This window comes from Phaethon lepturus, unplaced genomic scaffold (genome assembly GCF_000687285.1).
Source record: "Phaethon lepturus isolate BGI_N335 unplaced genomic scaffold, ASM68728v1 scaffold9460, whole genome shotgun sequence".
Classification (NCBI taxonomy): Eukaryota; Metazoa; Chordata; class Aves; order Phaethontiformes; family Phaethontidae; genus Phaethon; species Phaethon lepturus.
Genome location: NW_010512552.1, coordinates 1 through 27,253, shown reverse-complemented (window position 1 = coordinate 27,253; position 27,253 = coordinate 1). Strand labels below are relative to the sequence as shown.

At 38.6% G+C, this 27,253-nt stretch overlaps 1 protein-coding gene across 1 annotated transcript; it reads right to left on the bottom strand.

Moving 5' to 3' along the window:
• Window positions 1–13,172: 13,172 nt before the first annotated feature.
• RNF149 (ring finger protein 149) lies at window positions 13,173–25,305 on the bottom strand (the record flags this gene model as incomplete). The annotated part of the gene is made up of 7 exons (XM_010287393.1): window positions 13,173–13,736; window positions 14,116–14,311; window positions 17,027–17,123; window positions 17,577–17,659; window positions 20,529–20,597; window positions 23,456–23,706; window positions 25,237–25,305. Coding segments are annotated over 7 exons (824 nt in total), but the record flags the coding sequence as incomplete, so codon positions are not given.
• Window positions 25,306–27,253: the final 1,948 nt, after the last annotated feature.

The following is a 27,253-nucleotide window of genomic DNA, read 5'->3' as shown; positions in this document are numbered from 1 at the left end:
TGTTTCTGTGATTCTGTGATTCTGTGAACTGGAGTTGGTAATTATTAGAAAATAATTATTTGATAATTTTAATTAAAATAATTTTATCAAATTTTTTTATATAGTCAGCTCAAAGCTATTTAAAATAGGTAAAACAGACTTAAGGCAGTGTCTAAAGTTTTATTCAGCCATCAGGTTCTTGGTTAATATATGAATTTCACTAGCAAGTACATGTCCTATGTCCCAGGAAGCTAAGCTTAGTCCCTGACTTTCAAAGATGACCAGTTACTGCATGTGTATGGTTTTGTCACTGTAGTGACTGTCACTCCCTCTAATGGGTCACAATCCAGTTGTTCCTGATGAAGAATTCATGTTCTTTTTGCATATCTAAAAGTTAGCATCATCTCTAGCTCCTGTCTTCTCTTTCAATTGAGGTAGCAGTTGTGTTTTATTACGACATCTGGAAATGTTAATTTTAACCCTTCTTGAGGTATGTGAAAGAGAACTGCAGTGAGACAAAGGGCAATTAATGTGAGAATCCTCAACAAAAAATTAATGCCATGCAGCTCCCCTGCTTAAACGCAACTTGCATTCTTGACGTGGCTTAAGTGAACAGAAGGTTAAATAGCCATCCTGCTTTATGTTCACATCCTGTCTTCATTGGGAATAACTTCTGCATATAGGTACAATCCATTTTCTTAACAGAATGCTAGCCCCTTCAATGGGAAAACTTCTCAGATGGCTAATCCCCACAAAGTACATGTCTCCCACTTACTTTCTTCCATTTCTTGGCAACTACTGAATGTGAACTCCCAGATCAGCCTTGTTCAGCAGTCCCTTTGCAGCAGAATTGAACTGTACCTTAAATACCATTTGAGGAAAGAAACATTTTCTTCCTGAAATAAATCCCTCCTGACTGTTGCAGACTGACAGCAGTTACTGCCCTGAAGTTGGGATAATGATTTTTTTTTTCTTCTTCAGTGAAATAAGACAAAAACTTGAAACTGCAATGTCTAAAACATGCACTGTTTTCCCTACTGCCCCCCTTTTCACTATTTGGGATAGGACTGTGATTAGTTACTTGGGTCAAATTCTATTGTAACTTTACAGAAGTTCTACACTTAATGGATGTTGTTATCTAAAACTTGAGAGCTGTATTGCTTTTTCAGGTAAGAAACCATGGCAGCTCAAATTCTTTAGTAGCCAGTATTAAACCAGAAATAGATGTGCTTTGCTGTTAACCTTTAAAAATAAACTAATACCATTCTTTGATGCAATAGTTCTACAGTTCTTCTGTAGTAAGAAGCTTCTGAGATTATCACGCATCATTAATCTTTCATCTAGTCAGGGTCTCTTGTATTTGAACTCCAGATATTCCTAGGAACTGAAACAATATGAGTAAAATTTCAATCTGAAGGAACTAAGGAAACTGATCTTTTGACACAACAAAGGAGTTATCCCTGTTGTATACTTAAGGAAGGAGTTCAGCATCTACATTCAGTACCTGAATTGCAAATATGAATATGCAAAATTGTACTGCAGTGCTTACTGCAGAAGAATGTTGGTATTCAGCTTGGGGGCTTCATCGTAAATTGGAAACTAGTATCATTGACTCATTTGTGTAATGTACAGCAAATGTTTGTAGGTATGTTTTGTACTACAAACCAATCTGACTCAGCTTCTATACTGTGTCAGAGTTTTAAAAAGTATTGGACTCATAATGAAGACATTTAAAATGTTTAGAAATATGTCTGTGGAAGCTGTCAGAAATCAGCTCGGTATGACATGACTGGGAGTAAACGAATACCACAGGTCTAACTCATCCATTTTGCAATAGAATCACTAGATTTATGGCTTCATAAACTGCTGGATTTATTTCTTTTTTGAACAGGCTTACTACTGCAGTTGACCTCCCGCCTGAATTTATTCATCTTTATATCTCCAACTGTATCTCAACCTGTGAACAGATTAAAGACAAATATATGCAGGTGAGCACTTTAGTAAATTGGTTAGGAAAAAGGATCCCATATATTGCTCTGTGTAATATATGTCGAGATTTTATGAGGCTGATACTATTGAGTTATTCTGTCTTACTGCTGCTTTATTTCAAAGGCACAATTTTTTTCCTAACACACTATGCAGTTCTTTATAGTGTTTTAACAGATGTTTCTTCACCTTTCTACAAGACTTCACAGGTAATTATGGTTCCCTGTTTTTCTGTAGACAGAGTAAACGTCTCCCTGGCAAAACTGTGGTTTTATGTGACTTGGGTCCTTACATGGAAAAGATTTATGTCACTCAGCGTGCCTTTTCTTCACCCTCAGAATTAGTTGTTTGCCTTCTGCTTAGTTTTAAGCTTCAAGTTTCTTTTCTATACAAGTATACTCACCACTTTCCAAATCTTTAAGGCGATGTTACAAAACACACAGAAGTCTTGCCCTTCAATCAGGACTATTACCAACCTACAACAGCTTGCAGACCTCCTCAAAGACCAAAAAGCTTCTCTTTTTCTATCTTCTTAACACCATATTCTCTGCTTCCCAAACCTGTCATACTTCCTCAGTACCAGCATGCAAATTGTAGCCATTTCAAGGAGGTTTACCCCCTGGGGAGGTTTCCACACCTTTGGCACGTAAGGTTGCCTACATGCTGTGCAAGGTACTTCCTTCTATCCTAAACCTATCTGCTGGTTTCACCAAGTGCCCAGTAGATCTTGTTTTCTTGGGTATGTCATTGGTGAAAAACAGTTCCATGGTCAGTTTATCCAAGGCTTTGTGAATCTTCACCAAGTCCTGCATCAGCTTTTTCCTCTCACCATTGAAGGATTGCAGCCTCTTTAATCTCTTGCAACAAGGCAGCTGTTCCTTCCCCTTAAGCTTTTTTGGTGTCCCTTTTCTTGCTCTACTGTATCCTTAAGCTGCAGAGGTGAAAATTGCATGCAGTACACAGAATATGGGTGCAGTGTGGTTTTAGACAGCAGCAAAACGCCCTCTGTCTTGTTCTCCAGATGATGACTAATCATTTGTTATTTTTTGGTGGCTGCTGATGCTTCTCTGCTTTGGGACTCTGCCAGATACACATGGGTGGCTTGATCTATGACCTGCTGAAGAGCTGTGCTTATTACATTTGGTAGCAGAACAGGGAAATACCAGCAGAGCTGAGCTGCTGCCGAGAATATGCCCACAAGAGTGGGACACTGTGCTCAGAGGGGCCGCTGAGAGAGTAGAGCAGCTGCACTTCAGGCACACTGGGGACAAAAAGGAACAGAGCGTCAGGGAACACATACTGATCACCAAGTAGCATGCAAGGCTTGTGAGATCTAACATTTGGTAATACTGTGTATGAGGCCTCACAGCAACCAAGACACAAGATGTTTTCTTTGAAAAGCAAAACCACTCCTATTGGAAGTAAAAGAGGCATGATCCTCAGAGATTGGGAGTCAGCCAGCATCTTGCATTTGTACTTTTATTCCGAGTTTCACGTTCCTCAATTAGTAAAGTTACAAGAGTAATGAATTTGTGTTGCAGAGAAAACGTGATACCTTTTGAATGCAGTGAAGGAAATAACTTGTTCAGTTTCTGAATTCTCTTGGTATAGGTAGCAAATTTTGCACTAGTAAGCTCAGTTCCTGTAAAAATAGTTGATAGCTTATTTTCAGAATTAAATAATCTAAAATACTTTGGACACTTAATCAAGTCCCTTCCGTTCTGTCTGATAATTGTTTGTGTATATAGTTGCTTTTAGAGAAAGGTTTAGGTTCAACTCTTTCTCACAATGTGAACTATGAGACCACTTCAGTGATAAAGCAAGACCTGCTTTTGTCCTTGAGGAAGAATGTACTTCTAAAGCAGAGGGTTAGTGACTGCATCTGTGTATGACAAATTGTAGGTGCCAGCTCCACGGTCTCCACTTCCCAACTCCCAGTGTGCTCTGCAAGGTGTTATCCAAGCAGCCCTTAGGAAGGAGGAACACTTCTGAGATCCCTTCTTTTTGTTGGATCAGGCAGGAAGTCACAGCTGTGAGCTCTGAAGCATGTTCGTGCATTAGTTGTCCCTGGTACTGTCTTTCCTTCTAAGGTAGAGCAAGAGGGTCATGTGCTAATTGAGTGATAGAGTGCTTCCCACAAAGCAAGTGTGGGATCATTTCTGCTGCTGTCACTTCCCAGCTGCAGTGCCTTAATCATGTGGTGACGGGGGAATTTTGAGATGTGGAGCTTGTTCATTTTTCTTTATAGTGTTATCGTATTAAACAGGACTAAGCAAGACCCTAGTGATGACATCATTTTGAGCTACGATCCATTCTCTCTGCCTTTAGAGATTACATAATAAAGAAATTAAGTACAGGGTATATGTAGGTCTGGTGCTTCCATTTGTGCACAGGATTAGTCTTGAGAAAGCGCCTGTATCCTGAAGTACAGTACTACAAAGCAGAGGAGTCAATTTTTTAAATACAGTAGCAGTGTGGGAGGTAGAAAAATAGGGGCAGCATGTACAAAGCTTGGGAACAAGGTAACTGCTGTGGCTAAAATGCTCTTGAAATGCTCCAGTTGTACTGCTGAGGGCCAACAGGCCTTTAACTGCCTTTAACATTTATTTGGATTATGAAACCATCCCTCTTCTCTTTCAGAACCGGCTGGTACGTCTTGTTTGTGTCTTTCTTCAGTCTTTAATCAGAAACAAAATTATTAATGTACAGGACTTGTTTATAGAAGTGCAAGCATTCTGTATTGAGTTCAGTCGGATACGAGAAGCAGCTGGCCTCTTCAGATTGCTGAAGACACTAGACACTGGGGAAAATCCATCAGAGACAAAAACATCAAAATAAAACCACTGTGTCACTGGTAAAAAGAAAACCCTGCCAGTGTTCTATACCAATTAATTGTATATTTTAAACTGCAATCACTGGATTAATGATGTAATACACTATAAATAGCATTTTATGCATTTAAACAATAAAAAATGTTTTTTGTGATACACATGCTTGAGCTTGTGCAATGTGTTGAGCCTTACACTTATGCTCTTTTTGCCTGTGGGTTAAACTCTGTATGTCATATGTACAGCCTGAACTACAGGCTCTTAATTCCAGAGAGGATGATCATCAATGTTGGAAAAGACCTTTAAGATCAAGTCCAGCCACTGTGCCCACTAAAACATATACATGTTTTTTGAACACCTCCAGTGATGGTGACTCCACCACCTCCCTGGGCAGCCTGTACCAATGCCTGACCATTCTCTCCATAAAGAAATTTTTCCTAGTAACCAGTCTAAACCTCCCCTGGCGCAACTTGAGGCCATTTCCTCTCATCCTATCGCTAGTTACTTAGGAGAAGAGACCAACACCCACCTCACCACAATCCCCTTTCAGGTAATTGTAGAGAACAATAAGGTCTCCTCCAGAACAAACAACCCCAGTTCTCCAGAACCCCTCACCAGCTTTGTTGCCCTTCTCTGGACATGTCCTCCTTGTAGTGAGGGGCCCAAAACTGAACACAGGATTTGAGGTGCAGCCTCACCAGTGCCGAGTACAGGGGCACAATCACTTCCCTACTCCTGCTGGCCACACTATTCCTGATACAGGCCAGGATGCTGTTGGCTGCCTTGGCCACCTGGGCCCACTTACCAGCTCATGTTCAGAACTTGCCCTTTCACCCCAGATTTAAATATTAATCCTTCTGTCCAAAAGTCAATTTGTACCAAAGTAAGTAACTTCAGTTCCTGTTGTTTGCCTTTTCTTGGCTGTGTAAGACCTAAAAGCTGGATGCAACTTCTAATGATGCACACTGTTTTCAGGTAGGGCATCTCATCTTGATGTCTAGAAAAAGCTAAAGGCTTCTTGTTACATGGCAGAAGTGAGGTGTTGTGTGCTGTAGGCTCAGACCACCACATTCTTCCAGAATACTGGCCTCACGCCATGAGTAGTTGAAGTACTGTACCCATTTCATGCTTGTAAGAATGTTTCACTTGAGGAAAGATGGGCTCATGTCTTCCATTAAACATCCAAGTTATGAGCCTCTTCTGACTTCAGAACCTGCATAGGCAGTTGCTCTGTGGCTACCAAAATTAAAATAGCCTCTTCCTTCTAAAGCATATAATCAGAGGACCATTCAGGTGTTAGATACATAGTGTTGGGGAAACTGGGGAAGGAGTCTGCTGAAGTATATTTTAAGCTGATAGTAGAATAGCTGCTGTTATTTAAGCCCTGAAATTGAAAAAGAAAGTAACTTGAAAAGCTGGCTAGTTCTAATTTAATGCTGCTTGATAAATGAAAGCTGTTTTAAATCTGCATCTGCTTCTCAAATTTTTATGAAGTACAAGATCAATACTGCAAGGTCAAGACTGTCTTTTGGCTTTCTCTTTCCAAGTAATTTAAGTTGCTAAATTGCTTGGATTGAAAAATCCCATTGATCTTTTGTCTCACACAGCATAATCTTTTAGTAAGAAGTCCTGTGAGGTGTCCTCCAGTCATCAGGGGTTAGACTTCTATAGCTTCCCAGAGTTAAGATAAATTAGGTGAACTAAAGTAGCATTTATTTAAGGTCTGTTCCAATTCTAGACATTCCCTCTAAAACCCAAGACAGTTGCTGTTAAGTCCTTGTTAGCAGCAACAGTTAACCTAGCTTGTGCACAGAGTTTGTTCCTTAATGCTTTACATCTACTAAAGTTGACATACAGTTTGACTGTCTTCTATGTACTAGTACCCCTCTTGAAAAACATGGTTATAAAACCACTTTATATAGCTTTTACGCTTTTGTTTGGAACTTAGTACTACAGTTTGTAACTGATTACTACTCCTTCAAGGCATTGCAATCTACCTTATGATTTACAGAATTAATTTAGAAGAATTTAAGCTTTGCAAAAAAAAAAAAAGGTTGCTACTGTGATGCCATAGCAAAAGCCTAGCTCTTCTGCCTCTTTACAGTGTTTGCTTGAATTGTACTGACATACATAAACGGCCAATCCCTGAATTTGTCCTGCAACTAAAAAATTATCAATTATCAAGAAACAGTCTTACGATCTTTATCACAAGCACTTCTGTAATACATTTCTATACCTGTGAAATAGGCACAGCCCATTCACTTCAGAGCCCTGCGCATGGATGAAAACATTCAAACACATTGCTGCATGTGCTGTGTGCTTCTGCAGAGGGAAGCTTCCCTCATTTACTAGCGTATTTGGTTCACATGGCAAGGCTGTGGCAGTGTGGCAGCCCCCATGCCAGTACAAGCTGGCATAGGTGAGCCCCTCTGCCAGACTCGTGGCACCTCCACCATAACTCCACATACCCCACAGAGGGGATCTGCAGTTCCTTAAGAACTGTAGCCCATGGGAGGGACCCCACGGTGGAGCGGGGCAACAGTGGGAGGACGCAACAGCAGAGACACAACGCTGGGCACTGACCCCAACCCTCCTTCCCCTGACACCACTGCCAGGGAAGGGAGAAGAGTCAGGAGTGAAGGACTCACGGAAGACCAGGGTAAAGAAAGGTGGTTTTAGTTTTGTCCTTGTTTCTCGCTATCCTACTCTATTTTTAAATGGCAATAAATTAAAATTAATCTTCATCTAGACAAGTCTGTTTCACCTGTGATGGTAACTGTTTATCTTGACCCATCAGTTTCTCCATCTTATTTTCTTCCCCTGTCCTACTGAGGAGGGGGAGTGAGAGCAGCTGGGTGGGCACCTAGTAGCCAGCCACCCCCATGTATTGGTTACATGGGGGAAACTCTACAAACTGCAGAAAGGATCTCCCCCTTAGCTACCCAACATGAAGTTAAAACTTGTTTGGTGCTGTGGTACTTGAGTGTATCAGGTCCATTTACATAAGTGTGGCAAAGAAAACAAAACCCTCAAGTTTCTCAGCCATTGCTTTTTAAAAGGTCTGTATAATTTATTATGAGATTTGAGCTTTTAGCCATTAAGTTACACCAACAATGCATAACTTGACATTCTTACAGTTGTACATATACAATGGAAAAGACGTAGCCCAGTGCTTAATCCAAACAATGCAACCAAGTTAGTACAAGGTTACCATAAAAGACAGTCAATTGTGACTAGCTGTTGACAGACTAGCAAGTTCAAATGGTTCTCTACAGTTACGTTTATAGTAGAAGTAACTGGCTTCAAGTTTTTGGACTTAAGCTTCAGACTAGCAAAACAATGGAAACTCAAATTATTTTGCTCTTCTGAATTAAGTAGGATATTCTCATTTAAAAATGCAGTATCATTACCACGTTTCAGATGGTGAAAAGTAGCTTCAGGTTCAATGGAAGTATAGTGAACATATTCCAGGCAATGCATTCTTCACATAAAAACATGCAATTATAAAGACATTCTACTTTTAAAACTTCCTCAAATCAAGTTTTGCAATACAGCAGGATATCTGAGGAAAGAGATAAGGACCCATACTGAAAAAAACCAAAAGCCTTCAGCTTGATTTGCGCATGTTTAATCTACAATTCCAATTCCCAAATCTTCACATATCACCTATGAGACAAAAAGAACACATCTCGTAAAGATCAGTCTCAAAGACAGAAGACATGTTACAATTTTTACAGTCATTCTGATTTAAAAAAAAACAACAAAATACGCTGCTGCCACCTTCCATTTCAGGAACTGTAATTCACCACGGCCCCATTATAAAACTGCATCTCTTCAACATACCCAAGGGGAGAGAATTTTGCTCTTCCCTCCTCCACCCCAACTCCTCATCCCCTTAGCCCAGCTCTGAAAGTCATTCAATTGCACAGTAAGAATGTTCAGCTTCCTAGCTTGTCAAAATGCAGCTTTGATGTGGCTCTGCCACTTAAGCTGAATTAGTTTATCACATACTCTTAATCTGAATGTGAGACAGAGCAAAGTAAATAGAGCAGAAAAGGAAACCAGAAAGGGACCACTCTCTCTCTCTGCCCCCTTGTAACAGCAAGCTATTAAATCGGCCTGGTGGCTGAAGGGAGACACAGAAGAGAACAGTCTCTTGTCAGGCTGCCAACACAATTTGATTCACCAGGCAGCCAACACCAAGAACTCCATTCCCTCCAGGTTCACCCGACGAGATATTGCCAGCTGACTCTAACAGATTTCAGTAAGTTCTTACTGATCTCAGTATCTTCGTCCAGCACAGAAACACTGCATTCAATGCCAAGTGCTGAAAATTACACCAACAAAAGCTACACATGCCACCTCTCCACTGACACTCCCCCCCCAAAAAAATGAAACAAAAAAACCACCCAAAACAAAACAAAAAGCAAACAAACCCCCCAAACACCCACCTAACCATTGCCATATCATCATCACTACTGACTTGATTCAGGGTGCTAAAGGCTCTGTTGAGCAAGAGTTCCCAGTTTTACCAGACACTTGGGATGTTGATGTGTAACAAAAACGTTTACAAAACGTTGTAACAAAATCCTTATTACATATTGTGGCAACAACTGAAAAAATATTCCAGAAATTCAGAATGCCATTCTTAACCTACTGGTACATGCTTCAAAGTACAGCTGGTACTGTTAACAGTAGCTGCATGTCTAGACAGGAGAAGTCTGCTTTCATGGGGCAGCTAAATAATCAGCCTGGCCTGTTGTGTCCTATCGGCTCCTCTCAAAGTAAAACCAACACCTTTTGCTTCCGATTGAGCTCCTCAAAACCTGCAAGTGCAGATGCTGCCTCTGCCTCAGACATCCTCTGAATCACAAGGCATAGGAAGCAGGTAACCACTGCAACATGCTTGTTGGGCTCTTCTCTGCACAACTACTACTGGCTAGTCTTAGAGAAAGCTTAGCAGGCCAGGCAGAAAACCAGGATGACCACTCCTGAATCAAGAAGTGATTAAAATAAAAAGTCTTTGCATGTTTGGCAAAAGTTGTTGCAATGGTGTCTCTCCGTGCCAGTTACACCCTGGCACATGTCAGGAATTCCCAAAGTGTAACAGCCCGGCTTTGGCAGCAATATACTGGAGCCCAATTTATTAAGTCAGCATGGATTAAAAGCATTCTCGCTGTAGTTAAACTATCCTACAATCCCTCTGGCATACCTCCAGAATTTAGCACTAATTACTGGCAACAGGTTACTGGACTACATTCATGTACTCAGGGGGGCAAGGGTGAGGGGCAGGGGGAAGGAGGTATTGCTATCTAATCAAACTTCCCTAGTACATGCAAAGAATCTCCTCCAAGCATCGCTTAGAGACAAAGAAGAATCCAGTCCAGGGGTCATTAGTAAAAAAATCCAAATTTTCTAGTTAAATTGGTACTGCAGGTAAACTCACTATTAACATGCATTTGGATCTGAAATATCTACGGTTCATTTTCGCTTGCTATCAAGTCTGAAAGCTGAAGCTAGTTTAAACAGTTATTTACCATCAAATTTCTTTTCCCATTTGGCATTTGTAGACCATAAACTAAAATTTCTGAACAGAGGGGCCTCTAGTTTTCACTTTGAACACCAGTCCATTTTGACATGTTCATAGCTCCTTTTTAAAAATCACTTGAACTTTACAAATTTTCTCCCCAACACTAACACAGCCATAGCAACACACAACACTAACAAAATTCATTCTACAATAACAACATCCCCTAGTCCTCCCAGGGCTCTTGCCCAATTGATTTGTTCAGTGTCACCATTGGGGCGGCTGTCTGCTTCACATGGGCACCATGCTTTAGCTTTGTATAATCATACCGCAAGAATGCCTCTAGTAAGAGACCCTCTGTCCGATTTCAGCAAAATTGGACAGAGGTCCCAGAGACACGTTCTTGCATGTTTTATGAAAAATGTGCAGCTAGAAAGTGAAAGAACTCGGGCCGGGGGCAGGAAGGAGGGCAGAAGGAACCCACAACACATACAGCATCATCTCCCACATTAGGCAGGCTGTAGCCTAAGCAGAAGAGGCAGATTAAAGATTGTCCAAACGGTAGGGGAATCACAAGGCACCTATCCTGCAAAAATATTCATAGTGGGGGCGGGGGGGGGAAGACTCATTAGTTCTGATCTTTATATAAACTTTTGGTAGTTAACATATTTGAAACTAGAAATACCGGTTTGATCCAATACAATAGGTCCAGTTCATCAGTCTGGAAAACCATGTTTACCTAGAGCTGCTTACACCCACTTACTCCAAAAGTAATCGATTTGAGTTATAACAGTAGGCAATAAGCTTCATGTTTCTAATCCTCTCTTGCTACTGTTTCAAGCTCCACACATTGTCTCCTTCCTGTCCTGTACTTTTTAACCTACCATTCTCCTTTTGCTAACATGTGTCAGCTTTTTGACTGAGGTCAGACTAATGATTCGCTTCGGAAGATTTTTGTCATCGTGCTTCCAAGGAGAGCAAACTGCTTGTTGGAGGCACTGCAATTCGGCCTTTTATTGTCATCATTCCTCAGCAGCACAGCTGGCCTTACAAGACCTAACTATATTGAAGATGAACTACGGACAAACCCATTCAGCTCAAATGACTGTAACTACCTTTGTGAAAGGCTGAAACGAAACAGGTAGTGCCAGCATTAGAAAGATACTCCAGGAATCTTCACACTCTGCTATTTCTACTTACACTTCAGATTTTATAAGCACACTTTTCAATTTGCAGGTTCTTTAGCTTTTCTTCCAGCTTTCTGCCAGATCTCAGCTTTGTTTTTTTTAAGAAAAGCTTTTGGTTTTATAGGTATTACATAAAAGCTGAAGTACTTACCACATCTCTCCCCTCCAGCATGAATATTGCGCTGCAGGTATCCGCAAGACACAATCCACAGACTGACAAGACTTCTCTTGATAACGCCTTTTGGTTCCTCCTTGAGCTAGAGTTTAAACCCTCTCAATATTTACTATGATATTACATCAATGTTCAGTTTTGTGTTAAGGAAGAGGGAGAAGACTTAGTTTTTAGTATTGAAGAGATAGTTAAAAAGGCAGTTCTGGAAATGTTGATAAGCTTCTGTTGGAGACATAAATGTCCCAATACATTGTTTGGTTTAGTTGCGGGTTGTTTATTTGTTCAGTTTTGGAGATGGTTGGTCAGTCATATTCCATTCTCATGTGCTTCTTGTAAGATAAAGGCATCACAAAAACTTGCACCTGCTGGTGACATTAGAACTACAACCTGACAATTTCCCAGTACACCTAAAAGTTACACTCCTACAGGGAAGAGGCAGAATTTTTTTTTTTTTTAAAGTAAGCATTAGTAGGAATATTTGGAAGGAAATTTAGGGTGAAACATCTGCTCTGCAAAGTAGAAGTTCAGATTATATTTCCCCAGCTGAAACCTCTGTCATTTCTGGAACATTCACTCTAAAATTAAAAAAAGTTATTGCTTCTATTGAAGCTCAATATAAGTTAGAAAAAGAATTGCATATTTTCTTAAAAACATTCCAAATATACATTTTAAAACCAAAATGCACTCTAAAACAAGTCTAGTAAAAGACACTGTTTTAAGCAACCTGTAGTAACAGCTTTACAAAAGAAAATTGAGGAATGTAGCATATTATCTATAACATGACAATGCTAAAATCCTAAACAATTCACTTAACACCCTTAATAAGTAGTGTTTTAAATATACATATTTCTTTACAAAACAGTTTAGCAATTCCTTATACCACTTTACAGTATATAAATAGTTGAATAAGAGGTCATAATGGGAGATGCCAGGGTTAATATTTACTCTCAGATGCTTCAGGTTTCTTAAGTATTTTACTGTAAGGCACAATACTGCTAATCTAAAAGAAAGGAATAAAAGCTAATGGCAAACCCAGTCAAAACTCCTAATGTGGAATATCCAAGAGAACAATTCCAGCATCTCTATGCAAAGGAAGAGAAAAAACAAACAAACCTGAACTTTGTAGATCCTAAGAAACAGTTGCAATTTGTACATAACTAAGTAGAACAGGATGTGAGCAGGGGTAAGAAGGAATTAAGTAAATTCTTATAAATAGACTAATAAATATATTTTAGCCGTAATTAGCCCTTTACCTCTGTTCTACTGAGTTTAAGATTGAAAGAGGTAACCAGTGTGCATATACCTAAATAAGTCTACATGCTCAGCACGTGAAGACCACCTAGCACAACCTATTACTGCCAAATTCCATAGCAAGATGGAGAAAGTCTCCTTTTCTCTCAGCATCCACTCAGAGTAGAACACATTACAAGATCAAATCAGTATTTGTTACATATAACGAAAGTTGAAGCTAGCAATTTTTTCATCACAAAAAAGGATATGCAACATATCTATGAAGTTGTAAGATTCCTTCAAGGTTAGATTATATCTTTTCTAAGAATATCTGTCTCCAATTACAACAGATCAGAACTTTCAGAACATTTTAATAGTTGTAGTCTTGTAAGTGTTCTCCATGTGTACATACTGAATGTAAATAGTGCATCCAAAATATTTATCCGTGAGACATTCTACATTGTTTTCACTGCCTAGTCTTCGTCTTTGTTACAGCCCTCTGGAACACAATGACATTGTAACAATGCTTACAGAAAAAGGGTTATTGCATCTTTTTTTAGGATGAGACATCCAGAGGAGATTTTATAAAATCCTCCTGTGTACAAAATTCTTAGTTATTAGCCCTTTTGGAACACCAGCTAGAAAAGTTTGAAAGGTAAAATAATTTATATTGTTATTTTTTCCATTAACTAGACAAAAGTCCATACTAATTAAATAAAAAATAATAGTTCTTCAACAGTCTATTCAAAGTATCTTCCATGAAGCAGTTCAGTGGGAACTTCCATTAGATAGATGTTCTCCATGCCGGTTATTACTGACATCCACATCTAGAAGACAGGAATTAGAAGAAGAATTGTTGTTGATCTAGTATTTTAATGTATTTCGTCTGTTACATTAATCCAAACTCTGGCAACAAATTTCATATTCATATATGCCTAAGGTTCTCAAGTTTCTCTGGGTAAGTAATCCTAAGACACATCCCTTTTTTTTTCTTTTCCTCCTCTCAAGACTAGTTTTCTCCAACTCAATAGCATTCTCTCAGAATCTACCTGTTTGTATTTTCTGAACATCGGGATTAAGTGACATCACTCAGTCTGGTCCGCAGTGCAACACACTAACACTACTAGCATCACTTGCAGAATGGCTTCTTCTAACACAATGAATGGCCTTAAGGATTGTCAAGTGAGAAACTAAATTATTACTTACCAAGTAATGCTGTGGTTTCACCTGCGTCCTCTTTTAAACTGGTACATTGCAATACAGATTCATTAGTGGAGGAAGCCGACAATTCGCTTACTTCATTTCTGTCATCATCTTGTAAAGCAATACTCAGACTTCCGACTGAAACACTGCCGCTTATTGATTCAGGTATTGGAACTTCAAGTACATCTTCAGGGTCCCCCTTCAAAATTAAATATATTTAAATGACATTTTTGTCTACATTAGGCATCAACATTCCTCCACGTTACCACTTTGTAACCTCACCTTATTGGAAAAAAGACCGTTTTTTGCCTATTATCTATGCACTCATGGGTACAGTGTTGAGTAGTGTCTACTTTCAATGTTATTGTCCAACTGCAAAGAAACAAAGCCAAGCAAAAGAAAAGCCACTTTTTCAAAGCTACCCCAAAGCCAAAAGCAGCAACAGCAGGAGTGAACCCAGCCAGCCTTTTGGATGGATTATTTCAACACTGTAGGAACAGTATTGCTGCAGCCTGGTTAGAAGCAGGCTGAGCACATATGAAGTCTTCACTGAGCAAACCTATTGATCCTTTATGAGTCTGTGGAAGCCTCTGTTTTTCATGATAGCTGGGCAAGCTTAGATTTTTTCTTCCTGCTGGGATGAGCAAACATTTGACATCAGAACAAACTTCTCTCCTCCTCTACCTCCAGCCTAACTTTAAATCTGTTCCAAAAATGCAAATATGCTGGCTTGTCACTTGGCAGGAATAAAACATCTGCAGCGCAAGCAAAGGAATTAATTTCACCTATCGTATAGCAGCTACTTCTGATCCATTCTGAAAGTTAATTACAAGTCCTACATGCACAATTCTGTTCCTAAAATTAAACAGACTACCTTCATTACGATATTGCCATTGATATACTGACATTATTTCTACATAAGCAAGCACAAGTAGGTATTCTGTGAGCTTCATAATGAGCATTTTCCCCCTCCCCAAACAATTAGCAAAGGCCCATCTTAAGATTTAAGAAATTCTAGGCTGATTCTTTCTTTAGCACAAAAGCAGCATATTTTAAAATGTGCTGAATTTTAATAAGCTATAGACCTGCTACCACTGAACACAAGTTAAGATATATATGATACTAATCTCTACGTGTGTGCGTGGGGGGCATTAATGATGTTGGTTTCCAGAACTTAAGGCACTTTAAGCACTGAGACTAAAGGATTCAACAATGCTCTACTAAATCAGTCAGACATGCTAAACTGCAGGGTTGGTGGTTTGTTTGTTTGTTTGATTGTAAGAAATAGCATAATGCAGAACTAGACCACTGAAGTCTGCTCTTTACAAAACAAAAGCCAGGTAATAGGACTTAATTCCTTCTTTCTACTTTGAGCCTTTAAAAATTTTGAAGCATCTGAAGTATTTTTTTTCCATAAAACTGAATTGAGCCTTCAACCTCTTTGCAGAAGATTTAGTAGATTTCTATAATAAGGCTGCACATTCTTTTCTGCAGTTATGTCACTCAGTAAGCACTACTGAAAGAAGCTGCCTTGCTCTTTGCACTTTTTTTGCCGCCTCACATCAGTAAAAAATTCATACAATCACTCTGCAAACTAGATTGGGCAACCTGGATCAGGCTGAAAACTAAGCTAGAAGAAAGAATACCGAATTATTTCCCACGTTACTAGCTTCAGTGGGACTTCAATGATTGATGCATAAGCAAGACACATTTCCCCCATTCCGTCAGAAAAAAAGAACTAGGCTTCTGTACTTAATATAATCCCATTCAACCTGCTTTCCAACACTCATTTTGCCTAAAGAGCAGAGGAGGTATTGCTGCTCCTGGTTAGGCTTGGTATCAGTATCCTCTGCAATAGCATGAATTCAGAGAATAAGTGTTCTGAAGGTTCTAGTATTTTAGTTTTCAGACTGTATACAAAAGGATACATCCTTCTGCATATAACACAAGTTACAACTCCAAGAATTGAAAGTAAGCATAAAGTGAGCTGCTAACATAACAATATTAAAGTAATAATAGCTGTTTCACATGACAAAAAGATTGCAACTCTTGGGTAAAGTCTGACTTAATAAACAGAAGCGCCACAATCTGGTGTGTATGTATATTACATAGGAAGAGTATTGTCACCTTTGACAAAACAAAAAAAGTAATTCATAAAAGTCTTCCACAGATCTGCTAAGTCTCTGCAAAGAAATAAGAGAAAAGCTAGTCAAAATGCAGACAGTCTATGAAAGAAAGGTCCCTGAAACCAAGGAACACTCCTATTTTATGAAGATCTCTGTAGATCAATAGAAAAGAGGTACATTCATGCCTATGGCATTTTAGTGGAACTCAATACTATTTATCAACAGTGACTGAGTAACCTACCGCATGTGTCTTCATGTCTCTTTTCTGGTGCTGTCAGAAAGAAATGAGAGCACATCATTTTCTCCACTTAATTTCTGGTGAATGTCTTTAGGAAGATTCTAAGTACTGGCTTCTATACAGGGATAAAACGTTGGGCATATGTGGAAGTACACAAATACTCAAGATAAAAAAAAATGTTTCTTGCTTTGAATCGCAGTTCTCAACTCGATCAAATATATGCTCTAGATTCTACTGAATTAAATTATATTTTTGCAGCCTGGGCAAATTGCCTCACCTCTGCCTCAACTTCCTTACTATCATCAGCTGGAGATAGAAAAAAATTCACAGAAGAGTACGCAGAGGATTTATAAGCTGCTCAATGCACTGTTTAAGCTCTTAGATATAAAATTCCCTTATTTTTCTGTTTCTCAATCAATTACTCTTGCATCTTTGCCCAGCTGCTTCAGTCTCATCCAGTAACAACTGTTCTCATTCTGAACAGTTACATGAAGTCTTGCCTCCTGCACTGTACTTCTACCTTGAAGATTAAAGTAAGTGTGCAACATACCCAGTATCCCAAAGCTTTTATAACGTCTAGTTTACACATTGGACAAGTTCGGTGGTCCAAAAGCCAAGGGTCAATGCACGTTCTATGGAAGATGTGCCTAAAGAAAAGAAATGCCCTTTAGAACATATCATGAAAGCCACACACTAGTCTGTCAATGTGCAAGTTATTACTTTAAAAAAATAAACCCATTCCTTTATAACCTTGACAATTAGGTACTGCTTAATTTACTAGGACAGACATGTTTCTGGATAGCTTTCTGAAACAAGATGTTACTAACCACAAGGACACCACAGAGCTACCAGTTCACAGTGTACAGTTCTTAATACTAAGAGAGCTCTACTTCACTCCTACACTTCTCCCAATCGTTCCTTTTTCCTGCATAGTTATGAAGCGCTACGTTGTCTTCCAATGCCCTTCAACATATAACAGGCCATATAAATGGCACAGCTTCAGCTCTGCCACCAGAGTTTCAGAAGCGTTTCCAGAAAGCTCATCACATATCTCCTAGGGAAAACATGCTAAAAAGGAAAGAATAATTACGGCAGCTTACTTGCATGGCAGAATTCGGACAGTGTCTTTCAGTTTATAATTCTCAATGCACACAGCACAGTTTTCCACATCAACATCTAAACCCTAAAGATGACAACACATTTAAATGCATTACATCCATATTTCATTACAGAACAAGCTTTGTGTAATAGCTAGCTTCACAGAATGTAAAATGTATAAAACAGTTTAGCAAATAAAAATATCTTGCTCATTTAATACAAGATTCCATCAAGAGGTGATTTGATCAAGTGATACTAATTATTAAAAGCAGCCAAACTCAGATTTTCTAGTTTAAATAGCTATACATGGTACCTCAAGTAATTTGTAACGTCTCAAACATTGGCTTTGCTCATGGGAGCACATTAAAATTTCAGTTTAAAGTAACTATAAAATGAAGACATTTTAAAAGAGGTCAGCTCAGATGAAAGTGCACAATCTAATTCTTAAATATGGTCCCAAAGACTTACAAGTGCTTAAGGAGGAAGAGATTCTTAGGGATGAATACAGCAAACCCCTTCTTCCCCACTGTTGTTTTGTTTTTTTTCCACCACATCCTAGCAGATATCCTTTGGCAGCTAGAGGAGAACTGAAGTATGCAATTTGGGATAGTTTTTAAAACTTCTCTCCAAGCTCACACCAGAGAGACAGTCAAAACTCCCCATCCCAATTTTTTTTCTTTCTAAGGGTTATATATTTTTCCTAACAGGTCTTACTGCCTTCTTGAAGCCATGCTTATAGTTAGTTGCAGTGCAAATATGATGCATATCTCCAGATACAAAAGAAATAATTCAAAGTTAATTGGGTTGTATTATAAGACGCAAGTATTAGAACAGACAGGGGACCAACTTCCCTTTCATCCCCCACAAAATAACTATTTTGTGTTTACTGCTTACTGAAGCACTTCAATTTCATTCCCACAAATGCTCAAATGGATTAGCACTGCAAGCGAGCTTTCAAGTTCAAGGCAAGATTTTTCTCCTTTGCATACTATCAATTTACATAATCAATGCCTTAAATGGCCAAGTAAATCAAATTAAGACTGTTTTTTACATAAGCAAAGGTAAGACAAGTACTTATTCTATAACAAGTATTTTTTATTCTGTATAAAAGGCAAAATCCAAGCACACCATATGTAGCACATGCTCAAGTAAGTGTCCATTTTACAATAATCCCATAAGCTTCTCAGGAAAGATCTACATGATAGCAAACACACTTTTAAAATATTGACCTATTTTTAGTTAAATACCCCAACCTCAAGTGAAGTGATAATGAAAGACTGTACTGTGTCACAATAAAGGAAATATACTCTTTTAATCATAATGGCTGAAAGGAAGTATTTAAAGAAAAAAAAAAAAATGTACATTTACAGAGTAGAGAGGACTATATTTCCAGATAAATTTACATTAGTTCACATAACACCTCTGCATCATTAAGTTACATAAGTTTGCTGATAGTAGGCTGATTCAAATCAAATAAGACGACATGATTTACCAAGCAGAAAACCTCTATTTTAATAAAGATATTTTAATCTAATCTCATTCTACTTTGCTGAAATAACATGGCATTCATAGTTACAACCAACAACTTAAATTCCCCCATTTTATTTATTTTAGTCAAGGGTATATCGATGGGAAGGAACTGCCTGGTACACTGCAAAAATTTCATATTACAAATCCGTTTTAGAGGTTTACTGAACATGAACTTAAAAGCAGCTAACTGCTTCCTTGTGGTTCTCACCAGAGGTTCCAACATGACCCTTTTACATTCATTACTTCCTATGCTGATGTTTTGCTTTGATACTGCTTTACACAAGTTTTTTGGTTCAATTCCACCTTTCTTGATCTTGGAACTCACTATTGCATGAACAGAAGTATGACTTTTTGATGGAATTTAGAATATAATTAAAAGTAACAAATACTCGTAAAATGCTACTTAAACATGCTGAATGCATAAAAGAAAAAAGGTAAGTTCAAAGACAGTTGGGTTTTTTCATTTCAAAACCAATGTACTAAATGAAGGGCATATTCTCTGCAGCATGTGACCTAAGCTGAACAGCTTCTGTTGAACCACAGCTTCTCAAGTTCTTACACATAAATTTCCTTTCTCACCTTAATTTTATTCATGAATTAAAAAAACCTAATCCTTGTTTTTCATCTCTGAGCAAATCAGTCCTTAAGTAAAAACTAATCAAGTAAAACAAGTAAGGGTGGGAAAAAAAGTCTGCATAGTAACAGAAGTCTAGTCAAACTAACTCAGCATCTAGGATCAGAGCTGCCTCAAACTCCGACTAAATATTTTAATTCAAAACCTTGACTTTTTCTACTTCAGTTATTCTAATACAGCTATGAGACTAGGCTATATGTCATCAAAACTAACTTTCTGAAAGCTGTTTTCATTTTTAGAATAGCTTTATTTTAATACAGAGAAATGTACTTCTAAAAAATTTATGCTTCAAGTAAAGTCTATGCAGCTCCTTAATGTATTGTATGACAAAACATAAAACAAGTGCTCCATTTTTCAAAGCTTTTTAGATTTCTAAGGCCTTATGATCAATAAAAAGATGGATGTTCTTTTAAGAAAACAAAACATTACATCAGCTGTAAGAACTGTGCAATCAATAGGTCCCAGGAAGTATTTCACAATCCACTTGTTGATGTTTTCAAGTGCTGATAAGATATTAGCGTTTCCTCATCTTTACAGTATCAGCCCTGTAGTCTCCTGCAACATTCTGTATAACCAGATATTATCTGCAACAAAACAGCCTTACATTTCATAAGTAGTTCAAATTTGATTCTTCAATTTTAAACTTGGTCTTCTAAGCAAAGGTGCTAAAATGAGCCTAAAATTCTAAGACTCACACTGCAATTACATTGTGAGAATTTTAGTTTAAATTCTATAAAGACGTTACAACAGTTTTTACATCACACAGCAATAAGCAGAGCCACTGAATTACCTTTTCGCCACGTTTCACAGTATGCAGCTGAAGCTGGCTGATTGCTTTCTTGGTTTCTTTCCTATGTCCCTTGAAAAAAAAAGGTTTTAAATATTAGTGCACAAGTCAGTTTTAAGAGTTACATTTCAAAGCTTTTCCATGTGGATTACTAAGTCTTTTGAATGCATTTAAAGATTCATCTCTGGCTAGCTAATTTGTTTTCCATTCTCAGGGCACAGCAGCAAACAGTATCTATAAACATACTGATCTTACAACCAACTCAACCAGTGCAGAACTACGCGGACCAAGTTGACATACCTAGCCTCATATCGTGACTACCTGCATCAAGGGCCTTTCCACACAGGAAAATTGAAACTAATGTAGGCTGTAGAGGCAATCAGAGATGAAACAACAGCTGTATAACCAGACCTTCTAGTTAGGCAAGCCCATGAGCAAGCACACAGTAGGTTTTGCACCAGCTTGAGAGAAGGTGGAATCCTGCCAGGCAGCCTAGAGTTGGCCACCAGGTCAAAACGCTGCTTATAGCTATTAATACTTCCTCTCAGTTAAACACTGTCTCACGTTTCACAAAGCTTTGCACTGAAAGGACACATTATGCAAAAGAGATGACAAGAAAGGCTTAACAGACATGAGACACCATACTGGACTTCTATACAGTAACAGTGCTGATTATGCTTAGAGGGGAAGCAAGAAAAGAAAGCAGTACTGTATTCCAAGATAACGTGCTAGCTACTACTAGAAATTGAGAAACTAAACACTCCGAACTAACAGATGTTGACCTGTTTAGCAGCAACCGTCACTGATGAAATACCATAAAGAAATGAAAAAAGATAACAGCAGCTTTTCTCTGTAATGATAATTACAATGACTTACACCATTTTACAGACTTATAGTATTGAAAATTGGGATTTTTTTTTTTATGGTGTTAAAAGAATTAGTCTGAAAGTTCTCTCAGAAAGGGACAACCAGCAGCAGCCTGTTTCACCTTCTGTATCAGCTCAGGGGTTTTTGCAGAGTCCTGCTTCATCCTCAGGAGCAAGGTCTTCCAAAGGTTTACTGCTAAACTGATGTTGGAATAAATCTTAAAATAGCTGTCTTCACCTTCACTCAGCAGCTACACAGTAACTTGTTGTAAAGCATGGCATACTTAACTCACAAGTTTTAATTCAACTGGAATCAATAAGCCAAGCAAAATAACATTCGAGTTAGAGAGGTGGCTTTTTGTTTCCAAAATTCTTTTAAGACTTCTAATGATATATCTTGATCAATTTTTAAACTTTGCATTGTTTTATAATTTTTTTGTTTTCAATGGCTGTTTTAAAAGGAGAATTGAGGAAAGTGGCATAAGCTTCTAATGCTACACCATTTCATTTAAGAAGCATTTAAATGACAAGCCCAATGGCAAAATCTATTAAGAGTCTGTGGTACATATTTCTGGGAAACATCACACTCAACCTAAAAAACACTCTTAAAACTACTTATAAAGCATTTGAACCTCCCTTAGCGTGAACTACCCCCAAGCCAATATAACAGGAAGAACCAACTTTCTTCACCAAACAACTGTTACAACACACAAACATACCCCTTTTTCTATAAATACTTCCCCAAAATTTTGTTGTCTTGAAAGTATTCTCAGAATGTATGTTCTAAGACTTAAAGCTTAGTAAAAAAGGTTCTAGGGAATCAACATTTGAAGTACACTGCAAGTTTAACCAATACAGAAATCCTATGTGTTATCCTCAGTTACTAAATAGAGAAATTAAGTATTTTTGTAAGAGTCCTGTAAGTCCTAATCAAAGCTCAGACTCCTGAACGCAAACAAAAATTCCCTTCCCTCCTCCTCCAAAGCTAAAATCTACATGTGCAAACAGAAGGCAGGGGAAGTCCACGTGGATAAGCAGTCATTTGAAACTTTTTTTTTTTTCCCCTTGTTCTGAACCGGGGATAAAAACCCCCCCAAGACCTGCTTGCAAAGAAAAACAAGTGCAACTTTCTTTTTCACTGTTAGTAGAGAACTGTGGTAAAGCTTCTGATGACCATGGAAGGAATCTAACTTATTTGCAAGACCTGAAAAGCACAAGGAAGTGCCTTCCTAAGATATTTTTAAGAACTCAGATGGGCTAGCTCCTCAACAACTCTATCTAAGTTGCTCTCTTGAGTGTGGGGGCTTGATCCAGATAGCCTCCAGAGGTCCCTTCCAACCTAAATTATTCTACGATGAAGTACTTCCCTCAGGGGAAAAAAAGTAAAGCTGACCTTTTTTTAACCTATCAAAGAACAACAGGGATTTGGAAGGGGCAAATTAAGAATCAAAGTTATTCCGTCCTGATCTTCCCAGTACTCCCACCACTCTCAGCGCTTCAGATAGTCCCAAAGAGCTGAATCTCACCACACATGCCCCTTCTAGTCTGCTGCCATTCAGTACTCAACAGTGGAGTAGTAGGATTAGAAGTACCAAAAGCAGTTTTCATAAACCTTTAGAAGCAAAATTGTAGCCTTAATTACTTGTGGGTCTTTAGAAAAAAGTTACCATGGTCCCTCTCCATTAGAAAAACAAATCTGGTTAGGGAAATTAGTACTTTCAGAACAAAAATTACTGAAGAATGAAAATAATTTTTAATGTCAAAAGGAAGGAAGTTAAGTTAGGTGACAAATCACACAAGAAGCTGCCTTTACTCAGCTGTTGACAACTGGGCTAAATACATGTCCCACAGCTTCATACAGGTATCTAATAATTACAACTAGCTAAACTTGTGATGCCAATTAGCACACCACTTATTAGCCTCACTAACCATTACTGAGTAGTGTTCACAAGTAGGAAGAAGGCACAGATCTTCAAGAATGCTTCAATAAACAAGCAAAGTTAGGCAACTGATTCAACATGAGAAGACAGTAAATACTCTTAAAGCATCATCATGTCCAATTACCTGGTTTCCAAACTGTGATCCTGTATACAGGAAACGTTGTATGTAGTAAAATATGAGCCAAGCAAGCGATATAATCATCATGGTGATGAAGGCAATGGCTACAAACACAACTGACTGACCACTAATATATTCCTGCACATGTCGCGTGCCAACAACAATAGTCATTTTTACTGGAATCCCTCTTCGTACAGGCTCCAATATTTCTATTCCTTTTGGATAGCCAACCATTATCACCACTGTATTTCCTGTTCCTGTTGGAGGGAAAAAAAGAAGAACACAAACAGTCAGCCATCAAAATTTTAAGCATTCTCGCTTAATGGTAATTTGGGCCTCTTCAGTTAAGATCAGCAATCAAAGTTATAGGAAAACCTCTGAGTTTTTTCAGGCATAGTAGACTTGATACACTGTTTGCTAGTAAAGAACCCTTTATTTATTTCATGAAACTCTCATACACAAGATAAACTTCAACAGATGCATCTTTACTGTTCAAGGTCCTATACATTTCACACAGTGAGGTGGGATATGGATGCCATGCGAAAAATACCAGGCAAGTTATACACATCTCATCTTGAAGTTGCTGAAGTTTTAACATGCAACTCAGGAACAGCTGGTCTTTTATTAGTGTGGGGATTTTAGCTGCAGCTGGAGACAATATGTGAATGCCATGCAGACAGACACATTCGGTTAAGTTTGAGTCTGAATCCAGAGCACAATTACACTGGATATGTGAACAAAAAAAGAAAAAAGATTCAGCTATTTAATATTAAAACATTGAAATATGTAAAGACTCAATACTAAATATTCAAAATGTAATGAGATTTCATGATGTCAAGAAATACTTTGGGACTCTCTCAGGAGCATGGAACCAAAGGATTTTTCTATTGTATTAGAACTCAAAAACACTCAATCTATATCAAAAGGCACCCAATTAAAAAAAAAACAAAAACAAAAAGCAACAAACTTTAAGCACCGTATTGCCAGCAAGATACCATCAAGACTGGTAGGAGAAACCAAAGACCCTCTGTGACTAGTTTTACTCCATTTTGTCTGGAAGCATCTCCAGTATCGTCTCAGAAACATCCAACCTAAGTATTACAAAATAGATTACGAACAAATGTACCTGTCAAAAATGTCACCTTTTCACTGGTCTATGCCATTTTTATTTGAATAGTTTGTACTTTCTGCATACCAACACTGCTATACACCCATGAGAAGTCATGGCTTTATAGCTTACTTGGCACTCCTACCTCTGAGAAAAAGTGAAACTAAGCTTGATTCAGAGAGAAAGTAGAGAAAGAAGAGAGAAGAGAGGGGTTTTCCTAGCCGGAAAGCTAAAGCTGTAATGTCACAGATACCTTTCACAAGATCACCTACCCACAACAAGACCTCCCACTGAAGAGTTAAAGCCTTTTTCCCTCCTGGCTGTGTTAGATTCACTACTGAGAAGCTATGTGAAAAGAAACAGTTGCCTCATTTATAACATTACATCAAGTGGGGATTTTCAAAACTCAAAGCAGCATTCTGGACTCACCCACCCCTCTGTCTACTAAAACAAAACGTTATTTGCCTGAAATATTTTAAACTCCTTCAGTTGAGACTGTTTTGGCTGTGACACCTTGTCAACCTGGCCACTCCGCTACCATGCCAAGGGGAATTTGCAGAAGTTTCGCTCCTGCACATAGCAGCTCCTCCCTCTGTAAGGTCCAGATGGTCTGCAGTGGATAAAACACTAAAGGTTCCAGTTATTAGTTGACTAACCCTCCTATCTCAGTGCCAGTTACCCTCTTCCAGCTTCACCTTATGCAACCGTCCCATTTCTGGTCTGGTTCTGTAAGAACCATGATACCCATCTGCCAGATACAGACACAGCAAAAGAGCCCATTTTCCAAATAGGTCTACATTTCTGGAAGTTTTCAGAATGGTGCAGGCAAAGAAAAAGGTGCTACTTATGCCCCTCCTCGAGTACCCCACTCAGTTCACCAGCAGCACCCACGCACCTCCCAGCATGTCTTGCCTTGCCTGGTGGGTGCATCAGGAGACACAAAGCAGTGAAACTGAAGACAAACAGGACAAATCCACAAGCAACTAGGCTCCACTAATTAGTTCTACTCACCAAGAACATGCTGATCCACATGATACCACAAGTCTAAGCATACTAAGAATTAATTTATTATTATTCTCCTCTCTGAACCAGCATGAAAGCGTTACCAGAGACACTCATGAATCTCATAGAGAAGAGAGTGTGTGAAACACTCCTTGCTTTCTGACTCTGCACAACCCCACAGGGAGTTAACAAGAAAAGAACGTATGAAGGTAGAAGTTTCTCTCACATTGCTGAGAACTGTTATCCACATACCTAAGTCAGATTAGGTCCTATGTCCTTAATCAACTGCAAGAGTTAAAAATAACAGGAGGGGTGCCTAAGGATGGCTAGTGAATAGTACAGGAGTGCAGGAAAGATTTATGTGGTTTCATTCAGGCTTGAGGAGGAAAAGAGTTTCAAGATTAAAGGCAGCCTGGATTTTTCAATCAATAAAAGTTTCCTCCTCAGTCCCAAAACCTGGAGTCAATTTAATCCTGCTATCTAATTCTCTGCATGATTTCTAAGAAGTATTTAAAAACACCACAACAATCAGTAATGCCTTTCTCTGTTGTCACTAGCATGTCCAACCATCAGACAGTTATTTCCTTGAAATGGAAGTCAGGATACTTTTGTGCAATGAGACACTGTGACACTCTCTAGTTTTAGAACTAACTCAAGTATGCCATACATTTTTAAATAAATGCCCATTAAAAGCATTTTAACAATTTTAAAGACTTGGTGATGAACCTGCCATTAAAAATACATGCAACTAAACATGATGGCCTTGAAGGTCACAAGACAGAAGGAGAGGGAGAAGAAAAATAATTGCAACCCACTATTACAAAAGTAACAAGAGCAGTCTCAGAGAAGCAGCTGCCCTGAGCAGCCTGTTAAGACTAAGGACTTTAACTCATTCCTCACTAATTTTAGACTTCTTTTCTGAAACACATTATTCAAAGACTGAAATGCTGTTGAGTCACTCCATTGGCTTCTTCAACTGCAACACAACTCAGAGACCACAAATCACACTTAGAACTCCAAGTGTCACATACACATATCTACCGAGAGTGTGTTTTGTTGGCTTCACCTTTCCCTAACTTTCTAATTTTGCAATAAATAACCACATTCTTACTCTGCTAGAGTAAACTTGTTTTCTTTTCTAGGTTTGATTGATGCTTCAGTGGAAGCCAGTAGATTTGAAATCCGGTATGTGCTTTTTTTTTTTTTAACATTATCATCCAAATATAGCAGTGAGAGCTGGCAGATCCTTAGGATACCTCGAAAGAACGGCAGCTTTGGAACTCTGAAGATGAAGACTTTCCTGCCAGTGTGCCAAGGTCAGTTTTAATGCTAGTATTGCTAGTCTTCTCTTGTAAAAGGAAACGAGCACTCTCCTGATGAGCAAAAAGTAGTATAGATACAGATCTTCATTCCAGGCATCCCAAACTATCACATCTATTCCCATTCATGCCTACAGATAACAAAGACAATTTTCTATCATTCGGAAACCAGTTGCAGACATACTCTAGTTTTTGTCCTCATGAGACACACCAGAAAGCTCCCAGACTTTGGGCACCTTGGGAAAATGTTTGAGGTCAATGCTTAAATCCATTTAAGCATAGGCACCCTACTGATATTGCCACAATTAACACTGAATGTTCTCTATAGCTCCTGGTCCAAACAAATGATCAGGTGACCCGCCTAGTGGATGAGGG